The sequence below is a fragment of the Heliangelus exortis genome, chromosome 2 (genome assembly GCF_036169615.1).
Source record: "Heliangelus exortis chromosome 2, bHelExo1.hap1, whole genome shotgun sequence".
Lineage (NCBI taxonomy): Eukaryota > Metazoa > Chordata > Aves > Apodiformes > Trochilidae > Heliangelus > Heliangelus exortis.
In genome coordinates this window covers 49,785,820-49,804,003 of record NC_092423.1, presented here as the reverse complement: position 1 = coordinate 49,804,003, position 18,184 = coordinate 49,785,820, and the positions used below count along the sequence as shown (strand labels likewise).

Here is an 18,184-nt window from a genome sequence, read left to right as displayed (position 1 = left end):
TATACTGTCTAACTCTCCCCTACTTTTGTGCCATTTTCTTCCACTGTACATATGATGAAATCCAGCTCCCACCATGCCTCCCATTGGTGGCTGCATGGGGCTGCTCCAGTGCCCTTCTCCAACCTGCTGGCCTGTGCCAAAGCTTGGGATCAGCTTTAGTATTGCCAGTGCTTCTGCAGACTTTTCCATCCTGGTTTCCTTTTCTAAAATTTTCCTTTTGCTGCCTGAAACCTCTCCCTGTCATTTTTTACTTCTGATGTGCTGTCCCCCATGCTGCCAGCACCACATATTGGTGACAGAAGACACCTGGGGGCAGGTGTAGTTTGGTTCCCACCTGACTGCTTTCCACAGGGGCACAGCAGGGCAGAGGATTTTGTAGCATAGCTTGGATGTGCTCTTCAAGTGCAGTGCTGACTGCACAGAGGCAACACCTTCATGCCTTCTTAACCAGACTAATCCTTGAACTGAAGATTTCAGTTGAATATGCACATCTGTACATGCAGGTTAGCCCAGGGTCATTAGCTTTCTTATAGGGAAAACATTTTAAATTAAAGAACATAATTAGTGAGCAAATATGCAAGGTATTTTGCTGTTGTTAGTTTTCATCCTGGCCCGTGATTCTGCGCAGTCCTGAGGACACCAGACCCATCTGGTAAAACAAGAACACAGAAATTTAACAACACATCTCATTCCATCTTGAGTGTGCAGCACACTAATAAACTTCTCTCTCAGACTGCAACCAGTATGACAGCATGGCTTGGACTTCTGCAGCTTGGGGATACTAAAAATGCACTGAAAAGCCTCTGCTATTCATCAGGGTTTGCAGTGGGCAGTAAGTGAGACTGTACTGAAAGATTGGCTTGAGGTTTTTTGGAATGAGACTTCAAAATGCATAGGAGTACAGGGCTTCATGTTCCTCTTTTGAAATGTTGGCCTGTATCTATGAGAGCTCATGCAGAACTTTGTTAATATGATGAAAATATGAAGACTTCTTTATTATTCAAAATCACTTCATAGGGGCTTTGCTACTTTTCAAAATATGAGAATCAGATGTGCGCTGTGTAGCTTCCAATATTTGTTAAAGATTGAATTGTCACAGCCAGCCCTTAGACAACTGATCAACTCTTTTAAAACATACATGTTTCAGATTAGGTTAGTGAAATGGTCACAGAATCTGCAGGTTCCTCCTGTGTTACTCTGTACTTAGCCTGGAAAAATATCTAAGTGTGTACTGTCAATCCTGAAGTTAAAAGTATTCTGTTGGTTAAGCTCCTACCTGGTGGCAGTTAACACATTTGTAAATGATGTCTGAACATCAAGTTTTCTTTAAATCTGGGGTTGATTACAAAAAGTTTCTGTGGGTATTTCCAGTTCCTCACCAGTTTGGAGCTGTGACCCTCAAGCTTTCTTATACAGTGGGCTCAAAGTATTAAAGCCTTCGTTTTCAGAAGCACATAAAATGTAGCTGAAATCAGTTCAGGACAGTGCATCCTTCACAACAGAGAATGAGTGAGAGTAGCTGCTGAGGTAGGGTGTGGGAAGGGAATGGTGCTGTGGGCATCATTTGCCTGATTGTAGTTTTGTGCTTGGTGACTCTGTATATGTCTGTATTTCAAAGTCTCTGGCAGGGCTCCTGTTGTTTTCATGGGCTCTTTGATCAAGCCTATTTTGAATAAGATAGACTAGGAAAAAACCCATCAGAATAGTAAATGGAACATGGGCACTTTTCCTACAGAACAAGGGGTACATGCTGCTTTTAAAATATTTTTTTTTTTCAGAAACACTTTTACTCTCCAAAGAATTAATTTTTAATTGAAACAACTTTGTGTTAGTGAAATAACTCTTAAAACAAATATTTTATTTCCCACCCAATATGTCTTTCCTATTTTGATTTTCTGGGGGGATATTTTATTCTTTTCTTTATGTTCCTTTTTGGTTTTCCTTTTAGCAAAATACCAGAAAACAGTGAGAGTGAGAAGGAAACTAGTGGGTGTATGTTTTCCAAACTGCTCAATGAAAGTTCATTCTGCAGACTGAAAACTTGTCGATCCTGTGCACTAGGCTGGTTTGCCTTTTTCTATTAACAAAACTCTTGTGTAACACACTAAGACATATAAAGCCACATCTTGTGGGACTTCAAAATATCCCCACTCAGAGAGTGGGGGGATACACACCCAAGAGCCTGATGGGTTTTAATGTATGTGGATGTTGACCCCATCTGTCATGAAAGTGAAAAAGGTATAAAGAAGGGGGAGGTCTGCTGATGTCAGTGCATCCATACTGAGCTGTGCTGGTCGAAGAGCTCTCCAGGGGTTTTAGTTAATGGATAAGGATAGCATGGCCAGGCTGGATGATTAACATTTTCAGCTCTTTTCTTAGCTCTTTTCCAGCTCTTCCAGCTCTCTCCTCCCTCACCCCCCTCAAGTGCATGAGTGGCTGAGCAGCTCCTGAATGGAGAGCAGAATAGCTCAGATAAATTGTCACTAAGAATAGCTTAGGTAAATTGTCACTGATTTTGGGTTCTCTTGGGTGGTCACAGTTTAGAAGGATTTTGGCCAGACATGCACTAGAACCAGACATCTGATGGCAGGGGTTGCTTCCACCCTTTCTAGGGCGTGATCCCACTTCTCAGTCCCAGCTCTCAGTTCTACCTCTTCTGCTAACCCAGGGGAGAGGTTGGGTCACATTTAGGATGCTGTTCTGTGATCCTCAGCAGCAGCCTCCCCCAGGATAATTGTGCTCAGCCTAACTGATGTGCATCTGTCTCTTTCTCTAGGTTGCAGTTTTGGAGGAAACACATACAACAGCTCTATGAAATGGCACCTCCCTAGTAATCCCTGTGTTACATACCAGTGCCAGGTAAGGACGTCATCAGCATCTTGGTAATCGAGTCATCAGCTTTTCCCATCAAATTTTGAGCCTTTTTCATTCAATCCAAATAACCTCAAATGTATTATGCCCAAAGAACAATACAGAATTTGTTTTTAAAGTAGTTTAAACACACTCAGATGTGGCCAGCTATAACCAAACCTTCAGAATGGTAGTTTTCTATATCACTTGAGTGCCTAAACTTTACTGAAGAAGGGGTATGCAGCCCTGCCATTTTCTGCTGTCTGGGCCTTGAAATCTTTGTTTTTCAGTGTTTTAAGCTTTTTCTGAGGTATAAGTTGATATTATAGTAACTGGACACTTGTGTGTGTATGTTTCTGTGGGTTTTCCCTGGGATGTTCTTCCAGAAAAACCTACAACCAAATCTTTTTTCCTGTGCTCCTGTGCTGTTAACGCTGTGGCATTTTTAGTAGATGACCTATTTGCAAGATTGCCCATTTTTTTGGCACAAAACAAGTAATTATGGAGGTAATTTTATTTTCTGTTGTGAATAGATCTGCAATTTTTGCTGATAATTTGACCCAGTTTGAATAATTACATCCCCTACTAACAGGAATCACAGCTATTGGACAGAGGAGAGATGAATGTGTATGAAGGAGAAATAAAAAACAGGAGATGAGGATTTCAAGGTTTTTCTCTTTTTCTATGGTACTTCTGCCCTACAAAATCTCATCTATGTTTTCTAACTGCACTGAGAAGAATGAAGTCGGAGCAGGAGTATTCTGTATCCTTGCTCTTAATGAAAAGATATTCACACCTTGAATTTAGATACTCCGATCACTACTTGGGACATGAAACTAGAAATTCTTTATTGCGTGTTTCAGTGTCTAAATGCACAACTTTGTGATCCTGTTTAGCCTAGACCCACACATTTAAAAAACAGGTTTTCCTTGCCTACAAAACCAGAGCTACAAGCAGCAAAAAGCAAAAGTAGCAGCCTTTTGTGCACAGATCCTCACACCCAGATTTGTTCAGGACTCTTGACTTCTTCAACAAGAAGTACAGGAAATGTTAATTTACTAATACTTATCAGGTGAAGCATCAAAGATAAGTGTCTCCTCTCTACAGAACAAGATGCTTTTATCTGCTTTCTGAGTCTTTTTTCCTCCAAGGGGAGAGGGATGAGAATACCTTGTGTCTGGCCTGTCTTTACCAGAGCTGCATGGCAGATTACTGAGGCTAAGGATTCCTGGTAAAGCAAAATTCCTTTTCCTAAGGAGGTGCTCAGTTTCTTACCTGATGCATTTTAAGGCAAATCCTGTGTCTGGAGTCAGGGAGACTCGAGTGGCTCTTTTGACTGTGGATTAACCTCAGTCCTGATACCAGGCAGCAAGTACAGCAAGAAAAGAGGTTTTGAAATCCAGTGCTGTGCTTTAATTGTACCTCTGGTAATTGTGGATTGGGCTTGTTAAAGCAACCACAATGCTAACGATGAACATGTCTGATCTGCTTCTTTTTCAGGAAGGAGTGATAGTAGAGTCAGAGGTACAGTGCGTTGTTCATTGCAAAAACCCTTCCAAGCTCATGGGAATGTGTTGTCCTGTGTGTCCAGGTGAGATTTGAGGGGAAGATGCTGTTCCACATGTGTAGCTGTCTTTCTAACGATAATCAGTGTTACTTGGAAGCTTGCCTCTAACTTCTCTGTTGTACTTGAAAAACTACTAAAATGTGTGGCAGTGGCTCACAATGTGAGCCACAAATATCCATGTGTGTATTTATGTCATTTTTCAGAGGGTTTTTCGCGTGGGTTTGCCTGGCTGATGGCTGGGATTCTGTTAAAAGAAGTATAAGAGTAATCCTAAAAAAGGAGAATCACTTTTTTGAAGGGGAGTGTGAATGGGTTGCCTTTGTGAAGCACAGTGGCAAATTGACATGGTTTAATAGGCTAATTTAATCTTAACTGAGGTTTTCCAGGTAAGCACTACTCCAGTTGTGATGTAATGTGTTTATTATATTCTGATGTTATAATTTCTGCCAACATCTAATATGAACTCAGGGAGAATGTGTCAGTAGTAACAAGCAAACAGATGAGTGTCTCAAAGCCACTTTTAATGGAAGGCCTAACTTAGCCATAACTTCACTGTTGCAAATCTATCTTCTATAAAAGGGTGTGTTCTTTCCCCCAAAAAGGTATTTTGGAGCCCTCAGAGCCTTTGTGTAGGCTTCTGAAGTGATTTGTGTCAGGTAGGATGACTATTTGCTTTTCATATTGTCCTATGGTGAGCTGTATTGTAGCGAAAAGGCAGTAAGTTATCCTGAGCTAAACTTACTCAAATGCTGTTTTCCAGGTTGTATATTTGAAGGGAGACATTACAATGAAGGAGAAGAATTTAGGCCTGAAGGAAATAAATGTACCAAGTGCTCTTGTATTGTAAGTATTTGCCTTTGGCATTGTATCTGCCTCTATGAACTTCAAAAGGCACATTCTTATTGCCATAACAAAGCAGAAAATATAAGGAATTCAGCACTATTATGCATTCTTCTTTTGGAGTTCAGGTTTCTCTTGAAGATTTTACTGCACTGATGCATTATATTGTGAATATTCTGAGTTTGTCATAATTTTTTTCTTTGTCTTACACTGTACACAGAGCAGGATATTTGGGAGAGGGTTGATGTGTTAAATCAGTGATACTTTTTTGTGATGAGATCATGCAGTGGGAGACAGAAAGCCTTTTGGATTTCATCCACTGATAAATGTTTATTAGATGTTTCTTTAAAGTGATCCTTCACAAGGATTCCTTTCAGCTATATGCAGCAAAGGCCTTTGCTGTGAATTACTGAGTGAAAGGATGAGGGCAGCCTTCTTATGCTGTCCCGAGTGGATTTTGGCTTGACATTTAATGAAAAGGATGTATCCTGGATTTTATCGTTGGCTAGCAACAATATACAGAGGAAATAATAATTACATCCTTTGGGTAATGAGCACAGGCCTCTCTTTCACTTCCATTAAGTTAAAACAGTTGCTGAGTTGGGGCAGATAACTTCGAGTTCATTGCTGTGATCTGTGAGACCAGTAAAATGCAAAGTTCAAATCACTGCTTTTGTTGCAAGTGGATGGGCTCCTTATCAGCAGAAAATGCAAAGCTGGGGAACTTTACATTTCAGTAGAATGCCAACAGTTGTGTGGGTACCAGACACAGCTCTCTTGCATCATGAAAAAATTAAAAAGGGAGAAGGGTAGAATTCAAAAATGAATACATATTTATACGTAGATACACACACACATTTAATGAAGCTGGCAGAGAGAACTTCTTTTGGGAAAAAAAAAACCTGGCAATCTGCAAAATTATTTTACACTTAATCATCACTGCTTCTGTGGAGAATTAGGCTGCTCAGGTCATTTGTTTGGGTTTGTTTTGTTTTCTTTTAATTTTAAGCCTGTAATAATGGAAATAGGCTGTCACACATGTCACAGTGATATGCACCTTGAGCTCCTGCTCTGCTGAAAGCTCCTGTCCCAGGCTGAGGAACATTGTTCTCTCTGCATTTGGTGGGTCCCCCTTTCACATCAGTTTAAGCTGTAAAGCAGTAGCTTTGCACTCTGGCTTTCCTTAGTCATGTTCCTCAGGGGAAGGCAGGTCTTAATGGTTATGAAGTTTGTGGAGACATGCTTGAGTCTTTTCAGGCCATGCTTTCTCTTTCATAAGTAGTCTGTAGATATTGCCTATTGCCCAGTTGTTGTTCTGCCAGTATGTCCTTGATCAACTGTTTTTGTTGACTAAATAACAAAAGCAACTGTGCTAAAAAGAGCAGGGGAAGGAGGACATATTTGGAGAGAACAATATAAAGAAATATAGGGTCAGGCCTGATGGTCTTTCCTTGACAATTACCAGTCTCAGCTATGTTAGAAAAGGAAATGCAGTAAGACATCTAAAGCTTCAAGCAGAGCTTCATGATCCCTTCTGAGAAAGATGGTATGAAGGTTTTAGATATTAGATATCTATAACATGTCTAGCTCTAATTCCGAAACTTACTGGCAGCAAAAGAAATGCTATCTGTGTGTAAGCCACACCTCACCTCCCTTCCCTCTCTCTCTCTGCAATGCCTGTTTTTATCTTCTTCCCATCTCCTTCAGAATTTAGGCTCAGCTAATTCCTATGTAATTTAAATTTGAAGCAAATAATTGGGGCATTCACAGGTTTGTGACAGTGGTTTGTTGCCTGCTTTACATCCTTTCCCTTTTGGGAATGGGTGCCCAGTGAATCTCTTATCTGAGCTGTTGGTGGATGGCTTTTTTAAAGATACCTATCTAGTGATGTGATGGGAACCAGCCTGTGTGTGTGTGATAACCTGTAACTTCTACAGGCTTTAACAGATGAAAGGGTGTGCCTCATCCCAGATTAGATTTCTTATGGGATTTCAGATTGTAACTCTTTGCTAGTCTTTCGTGGAAACATGGCAGGAGTGGCACACATTATTGCCAAGGTATTGATGGAATGGTGTAAGGACTCAAGCCACTCTCACTTTAGGGTGAATTCTGCAATTTACTTGGGAGCAAACTTTTCTCATGGTGCATTATTCTGGACTCCGTAGACCAGCACTGTCCTGGGGGTAGCTCAGGCTGGGACCACAGGCAGTGTTGTATAGAGAGAAAGTATGGATGTGATTGGTTTAACTGCAGAGATCTAGGGTTGTTCTGCACATTAAAATGAGGGATTATAAAAAAGCAATTTTACCATTGCAAAATGATGCACTTAAAAGTCAGCACACATCAGCAAGCTTGGACTGCAGGGCCCAGTCTTTGGAAAGCTCATTGGTAGATGATGTTTGTGTTATTTTCAGCTCAAAGCAGTGCCTACTGCATACCAGCTCCTAAAGAACACAAAATGGTTGTTCAGATGGTTTTTTGTTGTTGTTTCTAATATGCATTACTTATGCAAATGAGGACAAAACGGGGATCTTAGGAGCTGGAGATCCTTATCTCAGTGGAGCAGACTGGCTGGTGAAGATGCTTCCTGAAGGGCAGGGAAAGCAGTGGCATGGCTACACATGGGCAATTCACTCTGTCCTTACCCACCATGTCCTTGACCGGTTGATGTGGTTTCTGTTTAACACCACTTGTGATTCTAGTTACTGTCTACTGAAAACTGGACCAAACCCACCAAACTCATTCCATGTAGGTGACTGAAACAAGTCATTAGTTAGTAACTTTGGGGTTGCTACTGAGCCAGGCTGTGCTTGCTGCAGTGAGGCAGAGATGAAAGGCCCTGTATTCCATTACCACTCTCCTGAGCGAGCTGCTCCTGGGGGCGAGTACAATTTCGTGCTGAAAATGAGAACGTATCACCTCTCACTCAATGCATATTGCCTGTCAGGAGGGAACGAGCCAGCTTTTAATGACTGGGTTTCTCTGGGGAGAGGCGTTTGTGCAAGAAAGGTGGATGGGATAATAGGGATCTCCTCGCACCCTGGCTGAAACCCAGCTGTCTCGCAATAATTCATCTGTCTGGCCTGTTCCTGCTATTCGTGATAGGCCAACAGGCTGTTCTAGACAAACCTTGGATATTTTCCCTACCATAAGCACCTACTTAAATGAAGGACTGGCTGCTTTAATCAAGTGTTATTTCTCAGATACTACTTTTATGAGGTTGAGTGTATGTTTCTGCTTGCACAGTGAGAGCACTTGGCTTACATGTTTCCTTTCCTACAGCCTGCATTAAAATAGTCAGACTGTGATTATCTTAAATGTTTTCGTTTTCTCTTTTGATGTAGCACGTTTGGAAAAAAAATAAATAGCGGAGGGGGAAGGAGAAAAGGAGGGAGGGAGGAGAGGAGGTTTGGTGGGAGAGTGACCTCGCGTGAGAGAGCAGTAACCATGGAGAAGCTTATCTTTAAATGGTAATATCCAGCCTCATAACTAGCCCCTTTGGACTCACACTGCTGTTACCCAGACCGTGGGTGCTGCATGTTTTGGCATGCCAGGCATGTGATGGTGTGAGGTGCCACCATGCTGAGAGCACGCAGCACGAGGGAGGCACCACAGCCCAGGGCCCGCCGTCCCTCACACCCCTGCAGGGAGAAGGGGAGCAGGCCAGCTTGGGAAAGAGTTGGAGGCTGTATTATGTCATTGCTGGGATGGCTGAGGGCAGGGAGTGAGAAGGGTCATGCCGTCTGTTTGTCTGTCTGTCTGACTGTCACAGGGATGACTGGTAGCAGGTTGGTCACGCAAGTTGGGTCCCCAGGCAGCGTTGTTTCCCAAAAGCAATGCTGGCCTCTGAACTGCTTTTCCAAAATTATTTGAAGCAAGGTAACCCCCCATGTCTGGAAGCAGAGCACGGGGATTTGGTGCCCCTGGGAGAGCTGAATTTAAAAGCGGCTTCTGCTCTATCTCCTTTGCATCATCGGGGCTTTCAGAGCACTCTTCAGGCGTGCTCGCAGGTACTCAAGACACACGTGGTTTGCAGGTGTACTTGTGGGCCTGTGCAGGAAATGTCTTGTCACTTATGTTCCTGAGTGCTCTGGTGCAAAAGCTGCATAATGAAAGTTTTGCACAAAGCAAAGGAAATCACACCGAGAAAAATCTCTTTCTAAATCAATGAGTAACAGGCGGTGCAACTGTGATAAGTAATGAGAAACTACATATGTTAGTGTTTTGGACACTGAGGGCTGAACTCATCTTGTCTAGTTCCAGCCATTCAGAAGTAATGTGTCTGGCCTGAACTACTTATTTGGGCTCCTCTTCAGTTAATGGAGAGAGAGAGGTGGGATGGATTACTCTCTGCAGATGCCTATCTTCCTCCACTAACTACAGAGGGAGCCTGCCAGGCTCCCTGTCCTCTGAGATGGCTAAAGATAGCTGAGATGGATTCCACCCCTGCAGTCAGCTGGGTGATAAAGCACCCTGATACTGCTTTGGCTTTAACAGATATTGGGAGCTGCTGAAATTAGTTCCCGACACCACAGACTGCAGGGGAGTTACCATAGCCCACTGAGAAACTCAGGGGAACTTTCAATTTAACTTGTCCTCAATGAAGACTGGTAGCAGAACCTCTGTCCAAATGCAGATTTCCACCCTTAGTGCAGTGCCAAATGCTGATCTCCCCAAATTTCTATGTACTCCATCTGCTTTGATTCAGCTCCAAACTCCAGCAGACACTGTCTGCCCCCACTTCAGAGGCTGGGAAACAAAGACAAAGAATTGTAGTGAGGGGTGGAAAAGCAAAGAGCTGGTTTGTTGGTAGGAGTGTTCAGTTTCTCAAAGTTAGTGGCATAGAAGTGACTGGCTTACAGTTGGATGCAAATGGAGAGCAGTAGAAGTTCAGAAATGGGGTGCTCACTGTCTTTCTGGAAACTTCCCATTATCATAGAAATACAGAAAGTCTTGGATTGGAAGGGACCTTAAAGATCATATAGTTCCAACCACCAAGCAATAAGTTTGTCTGCGGATTTTTTGCAAGGCTAGAAAGTTTGATTTTCTGACTATCCTAATAAAAACACTATCTTCCAGGCAGATGAAGAAGTATGACTGTGCAGGTAGGCATGGAAGAGCAAGGGCTCAGTATGTGCTGAGCTTCAGTGAACAAAATAATGCAGCATAGATATCTAAGCAATGTCCTGTTATTTATTCTCTCTTTATGTGATTTTCTTCACATGTGCCAGTATCAAAGTTACAGAATAATAGTTTATCCATTATAAAAAAATAATAGAAGTCTATGGGAGGATTTTTCTCTCTTTGGCATGAATACTATTTTTAATATTTCTTTTGATTTATGTAAAAAAATGCAAAAATTTTCTCACTAAATGTTTTTGAGGAAAAGTTAGTAATTTCAATAAAAGTCATTGAATATGGTGAAATTAAATTAATCACAGCTTTTCTGAAATGTAAGTAAGTTCTGGAGTAGCAATGCAAGTGCACATAACTCAGTGTAATTATTCAGTATAAATTATTTGTATTTATCTAAGAGCTTCAAACCTGAGATTTTAGAAAGCATCTTTCTTTGGCAAGGTCTCATTTCCTCCTGTGTATATTTGAATTTCATCCGCATCTCTCCTACCTACAGAACTTCCTAGCTCAGCCAGTCCAAGTGTGTTTCTAGTTCAGACTGCAGAAACCCTTCATCTCTTAATTTTGGTGAGGACTGAAGGAGTCTTTCTGTGCACAAGAGACTGCCCACTTTGGGCATATTTCCATGGGAGCAAAGGTGACTGAGCAGCTTCCTGAAGATGTAGATGACTTTTAAAGGAATTTTGGCCCAGAAGAAGCAGCATCTTTTTCGTATCAGACATTTGTTCACTCCTCCTTCTCTCCAGGATTCAGTTCAAGTTTACCTTCTCATTTTCAGCCTGGTCTGCACTCCTCTGGATATGCAGTCAGAGGGATCTGCTTCCAGCTGTTTTCCCTCCTCCATTGTTTCACCTAGGTAGCACTACCCACTTGTTATTATGTCTGAGATGCCACTTATAGCCACCAGTCAGAGATGAGTTCTTTATACCATAAAGACATGTATTCCTGTCCCCAAGAGAAGAGAATGTGTCAGAAGCATGTGAAGAAAGATTAAAGAGTGATTTGAGAGATTACTGGGGGGAATTTTTTTCTGCTAAGAAGGGAGGGTGGAAACACTGAGGAACTGGAGGAAGGAACTCTGCCTTTATGAGGCTCTTGTTTAGACAGGGACTGTCTTTCTTGATGATCCAAGATGATATTGTGATAATTAATGTACTAAGTGGTACTAGCAGCCATGAAAAACTTAAAACTTCCTGAGTATAGGAAGAGCCTAAGTAAATTCTGATTAATGACCCCCGCTTGACTGCATGCACGCTGCATGCAGCAACCTCTTGTAGTACAGAGGAAAAATGTGCAGGATTTCTTACAATTTTTAAAAATTGCATAGACAAGGATGGATTTTGCACTCCTAATGCATATAAATAATAATTAAAAAAAAGCAGATTGACCACTGTTAAATGATGACAATTAAGGCTTATGCCTCAAGTGTAGGCTGCTATCATTCTGGAGAGCGCAGGAAGGGAGCTTACCCTGTTTGTCTCCTGTCTTGTTAAATTGTTCCTAATTAACACGGTGAGATTGATTGTTCTTATTGACAAAGAAGAGTTAAGTACACAGAGCTTTACCAATAAAAGAGAGCTGTTAACAGGCAGCCGCTGATGAGGAGACTATTTTTTTATTGGCATTGGGCTGCAATGAAGACAGCAAACATCGCTGCTGTAACTTGCTCCTGACAAAGACAAGAAACTGTCTTGGGGGGAAAGCAAAGCAGGGAGATGGCAGAAAACAAAGAACCTGGTTTAAGTAAGCAAACAAACAAACAAACAAAGCATCTGCTGCCAGCAGGGGATGAAAGGGTTTCATGTGGTTTCAGAAGTGCCCGGGGAAGACAAAGGTTTTATGTGAGTCGGCTGTAGTACTTCTTGTGAGTGGCTTTAAATGGGAATGCGTGTGGCATCTCCTGGGAGCGTTTGTGTACAGAATTGATTTAGGTCTAAAAGATTCCCACAAGTTGTGGTAGGAAGCAGTAAAAGCAATAGCTTGTCAATTAACAGAGTCTTTGTTTGCCAAATATTTTATGAAGAGTCCAAGACTCTTCTGTCTGGTGTTACAACGTTACAATGAAGGAAAAGCTTGAGAAAACTAGGAGTGATTGGCTTTCATGTTGGTCACCCTTTCAGTTTAAATAAACTTGGATGTCACAGGTTCGGGGGTTGTTACTTAGTAACGATAGTTAATGATTTTAAACTTGCACACAGCCCTCTTTGTCCTGAGACAAGGTGTCCTAGTATGCACAATACTGCTAAATGAATTTCCACAAGAGAGCTTAACTAACGGGGTAACACCTACTTGTTTTCCTATAACTGATTTTCAAAACGAAAAAAAAAAAAAAAAAAAAAAAGAAAAAAAGTCAGAAAAACAACAACAACAAAAAAGATTAGAGGCAACACATTACTAGATGTGGGGATTTGCATTTCATTTTTTCCCTCTCTCAAGTCAGACCTCTGCATCACTTTGGGTACCATGTTTTTCTATGTAATCATGCTGTAGCCATTGACTGTTTTCATATTTACTGCCTTTTTTAGAGGAAGTAAAGTGAAGCTTGGCATCATTAAGTTTGAATTGCTGTTGAGATCTTGAGTGATTGCTAAATTCCATCTTGACTTGCTATAAATTCTCCTTGCTTTTCCACTGCATCCTACGGCATCACTTTTGTTTTCTGTTCTGGAAGCATTTTGTGTTGATAAGGGAGCAAGACTCCAGCCCTGCCTGATAAACTCATCACCAACTAGAATAGGTGATAAATTATAATTTCTGAAAGAAACTGGTTGTGTAGAAAGACTCCTTGGACTCCACTAACTTTTTAAATGTTAATGCATGTATTTATTGCTTTTGTGGCCCTGTTTAATGATGAGAGACAAACAAATTGGATAGTAAAGGGAAGAGAAGTGATGCCCAGCAAATTATTTTCAGGGCTGTGACAGGCTGTAACTTTTTTATACAACTCATCCTCTTAGGCTGTGTGGAGCATAGGCAGAATAATTAATTGGCTGTCAAAGTAGACCTGGGAAACAGAAAAGAACAAAAACATTCCTTGACAGTGACTTACTTATTCTGCCTTTATAGAATAATAGAATTGCTCAGGCTGGAAAAGATCTTCAGGATCACGGAGTCCACCCTCATCCTAACCCTTTAACCCTATGATGAGCCACCACTAAACCATGTCCCCAGGCACCACATCCAGATGATTTTTAAACACAGAACCTACCAGAAATAAAATTTGACTGGGAGCCAAACCATCATGACATCTTTGGCACTCTGGTGTGTGTGCATCAGTCTGAAGGAAAGATGCAGAAATCCTTGTTAGCAACTTGAAGTTACACTGGGACATAAGCCCTGGGTTCCATCAGAGGTGCTTAAATACAAAAGTTGAGTCCTTTTTAAGGACTTTTATGCTTTCTGACTTTCTAGGGCTTTCTTATGCTTCCTAACTCTAGTGATAGAAATGTCTTGGGTGTCTTTACTTTTTTTCAGGAAATTGCACTCACGTGGTACCTAAACCTCTATCCCAAACATTACTAGAACACCACTGAACTTGACAAACCCTAGCTTCTTGAAAAACTGATTTTTTCAGCTCTCTACCAGAAGCTTTGTAACATTATTGAGATTTTCTACAGAAAGCAGATGTGGATGGGGTGTTTTGTTTTTTTTCTTTAATTGGTTTTTTTGTTTGTTTGTTTGGTTGATTGGTTTGGTTGTTCTTTTGCTTGTGTTTCTAAACTGGAATTTATCAACATGACTTAATACTTCATGCTAAAATCATTGAAATTGAAATCTCTTTATTGCCCCTATTGGGTCCAGAGCCAATGCATTTGAATTTCAAAGTCCAGAATTCCAGTAGGCTCAGATCCAAAGTTTGGGGCATCTGAACACAAAAGGGTTTGAGTAGTTTGCGTATTTGTGTGTTTTCCCCTTTTTTCTTTTCTTTTTCCAGAACATGGCACCAGGAGTTTTCTGACAGTAGGACAGAAGCTAACGTGTCCTTGCCAATAGTATCTTTCTTCACAGGAAAAACCAGAGCTGGCCTCAGCTCTGAGAGCATAACAATGGGGAAAGTCTTGTTTCTTTAACTATACTTTGCACAGCATCCAAATATTCAACAAGCTGAATAAAAATTTTGAAATGAGACAGTGTATGTGAAAATAATGTGAAATGTGTATGTGAAAATAATTAATTTGGAGAAGTATAAGGATTTTGTTCTTGTCAATGCTCAATCTGATCTGTGTTCCCTTTCCTAGTTGCAGCATAGATTCCCTTCTCCTGGATGCAGCTGAATAGCAAATCTTCCTAGCAATCTCAGCTGCTGATGCACTATTTATTCTTTCAGCAGCCAGCTGAACTGCCCTGTTCTCTTTTGAGATTTTTTTTTTTTTTTAATTCCCCAAGGTTCCTGCAATTACCATTCCTCCCCCATCTAGGTTTTTTAGTACTCCATGTTCATGTCTGGGAGCATGCAGGTGGGGAAAATCCCATGTTTATTATATCACCTACTATCCCCTGCTCTTTGCAGTTGACATACACATGTGAAATCTCTTATCAGTAATACTTGCATGCCATCCTTCTGCTGCTATGACTTCATCTTTTTGACTGTGATCCTGATTCTAGTATAGTGAACATTTTATAAAGTTGCTAAATGGGAATAGTACTCATAAAAGTTGACACCTGGTAGAAACCAAGCCAGGGAGGCCCTTTCTTTCCCTGTGGTGGTGTTAAATTCCTTGTGGTCAGCACTAATAGCTGTGCCTCCTGAGGTATGGGCTGTGGGGTTTTACACCATGTTCAAATGGGCATCACTTGAAGGTTTAGTGTTTATGGTGTTTGGAGGACACATTCTTGCTTCCTGAGTATTTGGTGCAGCAGAGGTAACAGCAAGCAATTATATAAAATGAAGAGTAAGTTACAGGCTAATTTGAGGGCTGAAGGGGTTGGAGGGAGAAGAAACATGCTTGTATGTCAACAGAAATATTGTCAACTTGTGTAGCACATTTGCTGTTGTACCCCTGAGACTAATTTTGCAGTATTTGAGTCAGACAAGAGGCTAATAAGGATACTATTAATACATCTAATGATCAAGACTACTTCTAGCAGTTTTTATAATGAGTGCCTGTGCTTCTATTTAGAAATATCTTACCCAGCTGCCTCTCAGTGCTGTCAGTCTCTGGGAAATACTTAGGCTTTCTTCAACCTTAGGGAAATTGAAGGTGGCAAAGTTCCCAAAGCAGACTTGGATTTTGCTTTTGTGTTCTCTGGTGTTGCTCTTCAAACTTTAGTGAGTAGCCAGCCCAGTATACTCTGATTACTTTTCATTTTTTACTCCTGTCTGATTTTGCATGTAGGGCAGTGGGTTTCAAAGAGAGAGGATGTTCTCATCTCACTAAGTGACAAAGTTTAGAGGAGAGGAGCCATGCTCAGGGAATAATTTTTTCCTTTATGATGTATTGATTTCAAAACAATGTGTAAAGTGCATGGTGCTCCAAGGGGAGCAAGCAGGGCTCAGATTCACTGGAACACTAGACCTGGTATGGCAAAGGAAGGTGCCAGCATACCCATAGAAATCTGGGAGTATCCAGATACTATAGAGATAAAAATTCCTTCATCTCTCCTTCATTTTGAACTCTATTTTATTCTAAACACTTATATTTATTAAAGTGGGGAGCATGCTTAAGATATGTCCTGGAATTGGGTGGATGAAATGAAAGTTAAAAAAAGAGTTCATGATTTCTGGTGTACAGTATTCTTGTAAGTAAACTATTTGTACTGGGAGAAGGAGCTCGAAGTCAGTATTGCAAAAATAATTTCTAAAATCTCATTTGAAATCCATGTCAACATTTATTAGGTGCCAGACTTTCACCTAAGTGTGACACATGCCCACAGAAGGAAAACTAAAATAAAATGTAGCATACCACATATGCCCAGTCAGAATAGCCTGCAATTTTCATCTCTGGAATGCCAACAAGCTTATTTCTTGTTCAGCTACAGAATGCATAACAATTTAATACTATTTATTAAAAACTATGTAAGCACACAGTCTGTGGGTAGTGTATTATATTGAATACAGTAAATTTTGCTTCCCCATTTCCCTACTGCTGAACAGTAATTTGGATAAAATTCAGTCTTCTATAATAACTTGTGAAATTACCTATTTAAGAAATTAGAATCAATAATTAAAAAATGTGTAGGAGTGTGACAATTTGTCTTCAACAGCCAGAACACCAGGCTAAGTACATGTTAGCCCTACGAAATATTACCTAGATGTTTCTCTCCAGTCTGTTGGCAGAATTTTTTTTTTTTTTTTTTTTTTTTTTTTTGAGAACTCAGAGTTTCATCATTTCAGTGCAGAAAGGCAAACAGTGAAAGGAACAGGATGGAAATTTTCAAACATGGTAGCTGATGTTTGTGCTTTTAATTTTGTTTTGGTTCCAAAATCTAAATTGCCACAAGTAAGATAGTGCTGAATACCATCACCTCATAGCTATGTGAGAAACTCTTAACAGCACTGGCTTTGAAACCCTGGCCCTAGGGAAGAAGTTTGTTCTAGCCCTTGCTTTTCACTTAGACTCCATGTCTCCTCCTCTTATCTGAATTAAACAATGCTGAACTTAAAAGCTTGCAAATACTAAAATGAATGTGGTTTTCTATGATAAAGTTGTGATAACTTTGTTCATAAAAATGGAATCCGGGGGCTGGGTTGGCTGGTATGAAAATGAGCAACTAATTATGTCCACTGCATAATTCTGTCACCCATTGCTAGAATGCTATCAAAACAGCGGACGGCTCTCTTTGGAGATTGCTGTGTGTTATCTCCACATTCTGAAAAACAAAGTTGTTTTTCACATAATCCCACATGACCTATGTTTTCCTGGTTTAACTAGGTTCATTTCAGTGATATTAACTCAAGGGATAGATTGAGCCCTGCATCTGTAGCTTACTGTTTTGATACTCAAGAGCAAATAGTGACAAACCTTGAAGTAAAATCTTGTGCAATGGCTTGGAAGCTTAATGAAAAATTTAGTCTAAATGGTGTCCAGTTCTGGGGCCCCCCAAAAGAAAAGGAGTTGAAGGAGTGAGTCCAGAGGAGGACCACGAAGATGATCAGAGGGCTGGAGCACATCTATGAAGGTTGAGAGAGTTGGGGTTGTTCAACCTGGAGAAGAGTAGGCTCTGGGGAGACCTTATAGCTGCCTTCCAGTACATGGAAGGGGACCTACAGGAAAGCTGGAAAGGAACTTTTATAAGGACATATAGTTACAAGACGAGGAGGAATGGTTTCAAAATGGAACAGCATAAGTTTAGGCTAGACATTAGGAAAAAATTCTTTAATGTAAAGATGGTGAAAGACTGGCACAGGTTGCCTAGGGAAGTTGTGGATGTCCCAACCCTAGAAGGGTTCAAGATCAGGTTGGATGGGGCTTTAAGCAACTTGGTATAGTTGTAGGTGTCCTTGCTCATGGCAGGGATGTTGGAACTAGAGGATCTTAAGGTCCCATCTGAGCCCCTTCCAACCAGACCATTCTACAATTTTTTTGTTGTTATGCAAGAAGACATAATTGCAAAACAAAGTCAACTGGAAAAAAAGAAGTAGAATGATGGGGGGGAGGGTGGGCTTGTTTTTCTGTTTGTTTTTTGTTGCTTTATTTTTATTTTTATTTTTTTTTTACCTGGAAAATCCCTAGTGAACTGGAGAAAGCTCTGTGTCTCTCCATGTGCGTACCCCTATACACGTAGGAGAAACACGTGAGTTTGAGTTGTGGCTGTGTTTTGGGTGCACGCTGCCTGTGAGAGCACCTAGTT

At 40.8% G+C, this 18,184-nt stretch overlaps 1 protein-coding gene across 4 annotated transcripts in view; it reads left to right on the top strand.

Annotated features, from left to right (window-relative positions):
• Positions 1-18,184, top strand: part of BMPER (BMP binding endothelial regulator) — a 146,610-nt gene that overhangs the window by 32,314 nt on the left and 96,112 nt on the right. For all 4 annotated transcript variants that reach the window (XM_071736066.1, XM_071736070.1, XM_071736067.1 and 1 more), the window contains 3 exons: positions 2,777-2,859; positions 4,351-4,441; positions 5,178-5,260. In XM_071736066.1, coding sequence (XP_071592167.1) covers positions 2,777-2,859; positions 4,351-4,441; positions 5,178-5,260 — 257 coding nt within the window. The remainder of the gene's footprint in view (positions 1-2,776; positions 2,860-4,350; positions 4,442-5,177; positions 5,261-18,184) is intronic.